At 46.4% G+C, this 9,261-nt stretch overlaps 1 protein-coding gene across 1 annotated transcript in view; it reads left to right on the forward strand.

Annotated features, from left to right (window-relative positions):
* efnb3b (ephrin-B3b) overlaps positions 1–4,893 on the forward strand; it is an 85,804-nt gene extending 80,911 nt beyond the window's left edge. Inside the window, exon 5 of the mRNA XM_037759057.1 lies at positions 748–4,893. Coding sequence (XP_037614985.1) covers positions 748–1,181 — 434 coding nt within the window. The 3' untranslated portion in view covers positions 1,182–4,893. The remainder of the gene's footprint in view (positions 1–747) is intronic.
* The last annotated feature ends 4,368 nt before the right edge of the window (positions 4,894–9,261 follow it).

A 9,261-nucleotide genomic window follows, 5' to 3' on the forward strand; every position in this document is an offset into this window, starting at 1 on the left:
CACGCTCGCACACACACACACGTCCAGACCATCATTCACCTGCTGAGTTCTGACCCAACCTCCCGCTGAGGAAGCTCCGAGCTCCGAGGCTGTGTAGATCTTAGGTTTCGGGCAGACGCGCAGCAGACGGGGGGAGCGATCGGCTGACAAACACAAAGATAGTGTGACAGACAGTTTGATAAACAGACAGACAGATAAAGAGACAGACAGGCAGGCAGGAAGGCCAGCAGGCACGCGGAGTGTGTGGTCTGGGTGGTGGAAGCAGAACGGGGAGGCTCTCTTCATGTGGTCGGCTGTAATGCTAAGTAAATACAGTTGTTAAGGTTAGGGAAATAGAGTGTGTTACCTTGATACACAGTGTGGCTTAGCCCGGCTGTCCACAAGAGTATATACTGCGCAGCACTCTCACACTCACACGCAGAGTCCACGGACATCCCTCTCCATTTTATAAGCTCCGCCGTCCACTTCATCACGTCAATAAAGAGACCACATATAAGCGTCTGTGAGATTTGCTGCATTCCTCTGGGTTCGGTCTTCACTAGCAGAGCTAAACCAGCACCATTACTCATGTTATTGTGGTACAGAACCATACGGATCGGTATGTTTATTTAAAAGCTCACGAAAGCATAAATTGTGAAAGCAAGCTGTGTTATTGCTCTGGTATATTATGATTAATATGCATATATGAATCAAAGGGAAAAGCAGCTTGTGGATGTTGGAGTAAGATTGTTCTGTGATTTGTTTCAGGCGGAGCGGGGAACTCCACCCAGTCCCGAGGACCCAACAGCTTCGGGAACGAGGGCGGCGGCGAGAACGGGCCCCTGCAGCCCTCCAACATCGCCCTCATCGCCGGCGCTGCCGGAGGCTCCGCCTTCCTCCTGCTGGTGACGGCCGTGATCTGCGTGGTGTGCTACAGGCGGCGGCACGCCAAGCACTCGGACACCCACCACCCGCCGCTGTCGCTGTCCTCGCTCACCAGCCCCAAGCGGGGAGGGGGCGGGGGCCTCGGCAGCTCCAACAACAACGGCTCGGAGCCCAGCGACATCATCATCCCCCTGCGGACGTCGGACTCGGCCTACTGCCCGCACTACGAGAAGGTGAGCGGAGACTACGGACACCCCGTCTACATCGTCCAGGAGATGCCTCCTCAGAGCCCCGCCAACATCTACTACAAAGTATGAGACGGCCGCTGCTCTGGCCGCCTGGACACATCCACCTCCCTCTAACCATGACCAACCAATCCCCTGCTCCACAGCAAAGCTCGCCATCACAGCTCCGACGCTCAATACGACCAGTATTGTCCCATGGACCCCCCCCAATCCCTCCCTCACTGCCCCCGTGCGCCCGGCCACAGTTGTGTTTCTAGCTGAATAAACCACCCCACCCCGTTCTCACACACCAAGTGTGTGTTAAGGGCAAAGTCGTATTGGTACATAGCCCTTCTTAACAAGGCCCTCACGTTTGGGCGAGAGCCTCTGAGTGCCCCCTTCTTGTTAACTCAGAGCTAAACGAGACCCACCCGAGCTCAATTGAAGAGTCGTCCCCGTAACGCCAACGTGTGTGTGCGGCAACACACTTTATTTCTAGGAGTATGGACCTGGCGTTGGGACTTGAGATGTTTTACAAAAGAAAATAAAGACTACAAAAAAAAAAAACTACACCCTCGATCCCACTTAGCGCCGGAGAACTCTGATTCCCAGAGGCCATACCTGCCTAGCCCACCGCCCCCCATGCCCCTGCCCCTCAGAGCTCCATCAGCCAACCAGAGACCGGCCCCTGCCACTAACTCACCAATAGGATTCTAGTTTGTTTGTGTTTGTTTCTCCTGAGAAAACGAGGGGCCTCGGACTCACCCAATCAGCAAGGCCCCGGGCGGCGGTCACATGACCTGGCCCGGGCGGCGGTCACATGACCTGGCCCAGGCCTGAGGAGCCAATCGGTGACACTCAGAATCTTGTATATTTTAATAATGTGTGTGTGTGTGTGTGTGCGTGACTGCGCGAGTGTGCATACAACTTGGATAATAATTATGGCGCTGCTGCTCCACATTAGACGTGTGCGTGCAGTTGCTTCAGTACAGCAAGTTTGCATATGAGTTTGCATATGCGCGCGTGGGGTTTTAGTTTGTGTGCGCTTTGCGTGTGAGTGACTGTGCGTACGCGTGCGTTCTTTAGACTTGTCTTAAATACCAAAACACAAAATAGTGAGCGAATATCAAAAAAAAAGTGAGATTTTTTTATCGCTATCAACACTTATAGATTATATATATGAATATCCAGTAAATAATTTCTAGATGGTTTTTTTTTTCTATTGTTTTATTATTTTTACCCACTCTGTTAAACTACACTTCTGTTGCTAGACATTTTTTTTTTCTTTATCTGCTGTTTTTTGTTTTTCACAACTTAGAACGACCTTGTTTCCTTTCCTTTTTCCCTTTTGCGTTGTATATTAATTTAATCCCTTTTTTAAAAAAAAAAACTCTCCCGGCGAACAGAGGTTGTGTCTCTCTTCCTCTCTTCCCTCTCTCATTCACTCCCTCCCTCCCTTTTTCTCCCCCCCTTCCCTCCCCCCCACCCTCTCTAGGGTCTCTGAACTCTGTGTATATTTTTATAGCTCCTTGTACTATGCTGTAGTTTTGAAGTTTAGACCTCGTTTGTGGAAGTGTTGAGGTAGAACCATCTATGAAAGTTTTTTTTTTTTTTTTTTTTTTTTTCAAATGCTTTTTTTGAAACGCAGAAGTGAAAAGAAGTGAGGGGCGGGGGTGGGGTGACGGGGGGAAAGGGGTGGGGGAGGGGTGAGAGGGGATGAAATGAAAAAGAAGAATAAAGGGAAAAGAACAGGGCGAGAGAGAGTGCTGTCTGGGGAGGAGGAATAAAGCGGCGTCTGAATGCAGAACTTTAAAAAAAAAAAAAGAGAGAGAGAAAGAGAGGGAGGGAGACAAGGGAAGAAAAGACTGTGAAGGAATTGCACACTAAAGAAAAAAAAAAAGAAGCTGAGGGGAGGGGAGGATGGGAGCGGCAGGAGTGAGAGATGAAGGATCTCAAGGAAGGAAGGACGGAGAGAGCAGAAGTGGCTGGCGAAGGAGAGAAACATTTTCTTTGAAACGGAGGGTCTGGACGATGGACCAACAGCCTGAAACAGATTGAACTTTTAACCACGGAAAGGAGAGATCTCATCACACACACACACACACACACATCTTCTGTGACTCAGTAATGTTAACGTGAGGTGGCACATTTCAGATTTGCTCCTCTTTTCCGCCAACATTTGTGTTGAAATGCATCTCTGTATCTGTTTATTACAAAGGCACACTGCTAGCCGCGGGCACACACACACACACACACACACAGGAGAACCCCCCCTCTCTGTTTGACACACACACACCCCCTCCCACTCAAACCTAACGCAGATTTCACACCTTTTAATGACTGTCACAAATGCCTCCTGATTGCATTTAACGACATACATTCTCTCTCGCCACCGCTTAGCTTTTTTCTCACACACTTTTCACCCACACCTCGACGGAAACGCTGATTGCTTTCATATGACTCTATTTCTGTGATTAAGACTAACCCGATGGACGCGGGAGGGGTGAAAAGAGCGCTTGTGTGCTGGTGTGTTTTCTCCTCTCTTTCACACACCCTCACACACACACACACACACACAGACACACACAAACACGCCAGTGCCCAGCACCTCGACCTCGAGGGCGATAACACAACGCTGTGTTCAGAGGTGCAATATGTTCACATGTGCATACTAGAAAAAAAAAGAAGCTGTTTTTGTGTTGCTCAAACATGTTTATGGCTTAATGTGTAAAATGGGTGGCGGCGGAGAGCTTTTTATTTTCTTCAGACACACACATAAGGCCTCCAGTGATGTAGCCATGTTTTCTGTGTGACGCCAGTGTTAAATCTGGACCTTACGACATTTCTCAACCGTGTTTCGTATCAGTATCTAACATCATGTAATTGAGATATCTTTTAAGTGTCACATTCGTCCGAATTGTTCAACACATGACGATGATTTTTATACCATGAGTTTTGGATTGTATTTGACTGTATCGAAAATTGATTTCAAAGATGAAACGAGGGGGAAAAAACACCTCAAATTCTTCTTTTTGTACAACAACAATGTGTTTTTTTTATGTATGCTGTTAAGTCTGTGTCTATTTAAACATGCTCAGAGTACCTAAAATATCCTCCAAGCCAAATGAAGTGTCTGTTTCTCTCTCTTCAACAACTCTTTGGAGCACTCCAATCCAAAATGACAGTATTTTTTTTGGTTCAAAAACGGCTGCAGGCTCGCGAGGGGGACTCTTCTCGGACTTTTGCGACTCCGACGAAGACGCCAACCGCTCCGTTTTCAGTCCATTTCGCTCCCTCTACCCTCGTCCTCTCAGCAGAATGTCAAGTATCTCTTGGACTTTTTTTTTTTCTTCTTCTTCTATTGTTTGATTTCCATGTCGATGTTATTTCAAAGTCGTGTCTCTGGCTCTCACTGTTTGTGTTTGAGCGGTCGACTCGACGTGTTCTTAAAAAAAGGCACGGACCCAGCCGCCGCTCGTCAAAAAGAGAAAGAAGAAAGTGCTGTTTCTATGGAACGGGGGAGGAAAAAAAAGACGCAGCTACCTACCGCCTAGCTCCCTCACCTCTCCGTTGGTGAAAGTGTGTGTGCGTACACGTGTGTGAGTGTGTGTTTTCTTTGTGCCAATAGACAGCAACAAGGCGGAGGCCGCGGAGCGAGGTGGTTTCTCGTATGTAAACGTGTTGAGACTTTGTATTTGGGACACCTCTGTGTGAGAAGGGTTTTTTTGTGTCCTCTCCTCCTCCTCTCCTCCTTTTACCCCCTTGTCTACTCATCACGGCGACCCCTTTCCTCCCCTCCCTCCCCCTGTTCTCTTGCCTCCTCCTCCCCCCCCCCAACACACCTCGAAAGAGAGGAAAAAACTAGTACATTCCTGGTTTGGAAAAAAAGGTTGAATAAAAAAAACAAACAAAAATGTTTAAGCACCACTCTTTTGGTCCTGTTGTGTGATTCATTATTGTGTGGGGGTCTGCTGAGGTCTTTTGTTCTGCGACCGTGTGTGTGTGTGTGTGTGTGTGCGTGTGTGTGTGTGTGTGTGTGTGTGAGTTCCTGAGGCCCACCAGTAACCCAGCCTTTAATAGAAGGTCTCTCTCCTTATCTCTGCTTTGGGCTTGTCTCAGCAGGGGCTCTTTCACTGCCTCTGCTAATAACACTGCCATTACACACACACACACACACACACACACTGGCTCTCCCACCGGCGTTATCAACAAGTTATCAAACCCGGCTTCGTTAGTGTCGAGTGTTGCTTGGCAACGTATTGACGGAGCTGATTCCACTCTCTGTCTCCGTCTCTTAACACCCCTCTTCCTCCTCTTATTTCCCCCTTTCCCTCCAGCTTTGTGCCACGTTTCTATGGTAACCGTTAGCGTCTTTTGCTCCCTTCCAAAATTCATCCGGTGTTGGATGTGTATCTGTGTGTTTTTTTTCCAGAGCGTGGCGTGCCACCAGGGTGGCCTATAGGGTGAGATGACCAGACGTTATCCCCTTTGATCTGTGATGTGTGAGAGTAGATCACATGCCACACACACACACACATTCACTGACCCACAACTACACAAACACCAGCACATGTCCAATCTTATGCGCTGCCACACACCGGCGTTGATCCTGGTAGACACTCGTCACTGCCTCTGCCATGACAACCTGTCATTTGAACTGAGGCCAAGTACAATGAAGGTCGGCGAACAGTAAACATCCATTTACCAGCAACCTGCTGCTAATCTACCTTCAGTCGGTGTCGCTATCTGCTGACTTCTGCAGCACAGCAATGTTTCCCTTTTTAAACACACAGCAGCGCATTTTCAACCATAAACCATAATCATAACCTGCACGTAAACAAAAACAGGTTATTTACTCTGACTGGGGTTTGGAATTGAGCAGCGGTTTCTAATTAGAGCTGGACCGAATTCAAACCACTTCCTGTTATTTCCTGCATGTGCCTGTAGGGCCTTTTTTAACAGCAGACGTTTTGACGAGTCATAGCAGGAGCAGCACAGGTGTTACTGATGTCGTTAACGACGGCTCTGTTCTGTTCAAGTGTCTCAGACATGCACGACACCAAGCAGGTAATTCAGCCATCATTATTTTATTATTTACACCTGGGCTTTTCCTACCTTGACGTGTCAAAATGTCTTCCGTGAAAAGGTCTATTTATCTAACATTATAACGTCATTGCGCACTGAAGACATTAAAGCTACTCACTCACAGAGGTGTTTTCACTTTGCCTGATAAGACCTCTTCTCTTCACCCTCATGTTGCACCTGTTGGGTTGTGGGAGAACCTACACCTCTATCATTTATGCTGCGTTACAGCCAACTCGGAGATTGGAATTTTCACAGTTGAAATTTCCCAACTTCCCACTTCCTGCACGATGCCAAATGTAAACAAAAAAACATGGATGACCGTGACAAACTGATGTTTCTCTGGTAAGTGTACACACAATTGAACTCTCAGCGGTTCAACCACCACTTTTCTTTTGTCACTTTTAACATTTTACCGAATAGCTTTTGTACAGAGAAGATAACTTTCAAAGATTGTTTACTGTAAACAGCTAGCTAATAACGTTACATATTTTGACATCAATTTACATGCAGAACAGGTTTTATGAGATGATAGTATGAATTATTTTAATTAAATACAGGCAGAATTACTTAACGTTGCCTTTCAGATGATGGTTTACCATTCACAATGTGTGCTTCCATTGTTGTGACATCAGACAAATGCTTCTTCATGAAGTCGGGGTAGATGGATTCGCCCCGGTTTCACAAGTAGGAACTCAGACTTTGAGTGGCGTTCCATTGTATTTTTTGTAGTAGGAGGTCGGGAATTTGAGTTCTGAGTTGTCTGCAAAGCAGCATTATACATGCAGTTTGGTGACATCACATAACACCCTGCATAGCTCCACCCATCTTCAACCTGACTAGAGGTCATTCAGCGTTCGGTTGTACTCAGCTTCTTAGCTCTCGTATTACTTCTGATTGCAAAAAAACAAAATAGCAATGCTGAACTCGAGGCTTCCAAACCGTATTCCACAAACCAATGGGTGATGTCACGGTGACTACATCCACTTCTTATATTCAGTCTATGTTGGGTGTGCAGGGCCTGACACAACAGGATGCACTTTACCACTAATTTTATTCATGTAATTGGAAAAATTAACTTATTCAGGAGACCAAAAGCTGTTCTTGTTCTCCAAAGTGAAATGGTACTATATATGATGAGTGAAACCCATTGGGAGGGTAGCCTATCTATGTTCCCAGCGTCCTATGCTGCTTAATATCCTCTTTTAATATGACACATTAACGAGACCTTTCAAAGACTTTTATGTTCTCAGAAATGTATGTTTCATAGGTCAAATGTTGAAATCACCCATCTACGGTTTATAGCCTGCTGACGTTCTTCTCCTTGAAACCTACGCCCTCAAAGTTGGGGCAAGATAGATTTCTTTAGATTCTTTAAAGCCTGAAAACAGAGCCATGAGGAGGTGCAGAAGTCTAGTTATCTCTCAGAACACTTGAATTACAACATGCTGGAAGGTTATTATGGAATTTTTGCCCAATGATGCCAAAAATATACTGCCTACTGCCACGTTAAGGCTTATACTATTTATATATGCAGTTCGTATTAATCCTATGTAATCATATTTGATTTATTATTATATCACATTGTCACAGGCGTCCTATAATCAGAAAAAAATGCCAGTGGGTTAGTAGTCGATTAGTTCTATCTGTAGAGTACCTGGATGATTGGGATGTATTTCTAATCTGTAATAACCAACCATCACTGGATAGTAATAAAGCTAGTGGCTGCCAACATATCACTAACTCTATTACCAAACCAGTAGTGATAATGTTCCCTGAATGGCTCACCACTGTTGCTAATCCATGGAAACCAGCAGCAATATTCCCTTCAAAGAGGAACTAATGCTAATCTAATGGCTGTTAAGCCGTAATGAGTTTGCTTGCTTCTTTCCAGTCGGGTTTAAAGGAGGCCTGTTTAGACTATCGGGACTGCTGTGGTCCCCTTATCATTACATGCTCATCATTACTTCTGCTAATCTGTTCTGCTCAATGCACACACAGATGAATATTAATGCCATGGAGGATGATAGCCGAGCGCGTGTGTGTGTGTGTGCGTGCCGCATGAACACACACACAGACGGATGCAGATAGGCGCCAAAAAGTTGGGAGCGACACACAAAGACGAACACGCGCAATCCTGCGTGCTCTCTCCGTGCTTTGCCAAGTGAGACGGCTGAGCCTTCTCTTCAACTCCGCGGAGGAAGGAGAAGCTTGATACGTCGTCGCCGCCGCCGCCGCACACACAGAAACACACACGCCGCCGCTTCCTTCCCTGATACTTTATCACAGCAGCAGAAGGATGGAAAGAGAAAAGAATCAGTTTTAAGTGAAATCAATAGAGAGATAATCCCCTAAATTAGATTTTGAAAAGCTTCGCCGCTGATGCGCAACTTAAAACCTAAGGATTGGCCCACTTGACTTACCAAATAACAATCCTCGAGTAAGACGCAGTTACCATGGGAATGAGCGAAGGTCAAGGATAAGAGGAGAGCGAGGGAGAAGTGGGGAGACAACGCTGTAAATCAAAGAAATATACCCATGAATCTGCATACTGAATCGGGGCAAAACTGCTGTGATTACAATGTCACTGTGATTAATGTAGTGTAGCGCCTTGACACCCCGAGGAGGAGAGCGGGCGCAGAGTGCAGGGACGGCTCGCACCTGACAGACCTGAAATGTCATGTCATGATTGGAGAAGAGACGAAGGGTTAAAAGGTCAAGCTGTTTGATTGGATGCAAAGGCCTTGCTGTGTGTGGCCAGACCTGGAGGCGGACAGATAGCTCTGGCAGAGGGTAATTAAGCCTCAGCAGAGGAGGAATTATCAGAAGGAAATCCATGATTTTACAGCACTGATGCTGGCAGCTATTTCTCTGCGTTTGCTCTCTCCCTCCATCATTCTCTGTCTTAATCTCTCTCCTCTTTCACCACCTGTCTCTCACTTATCTTTTGTCTTTTTTCCCTCTCTCTCTCTCTCCTTCTCCCCACCTCTGTGAATCTTTCCCTTTCTTTACCTTTCCCTCCATCTCAGAGTGAGAAAAATGCTGCAGTTAATAACAGGCCTGATGACAAGTGCAGCTGCGATCTGCAAAT

This window comes from Sebastes umbrosus, chromosome 22 (genome assembly GCF_015220745.1).
Source record: "Sebastes umbrosus isolate fSebUmb1 chromosome 22, fSebUmb1.pri, whole genome shotgun sequence".
In the NCBI taxonomy this organism is placed as follows: Eukaryota; Metazoa; Chordata; class Actinopteri; order Perciformes; family Sebastidae; genus Sebastes; species Sebastes umbrosus.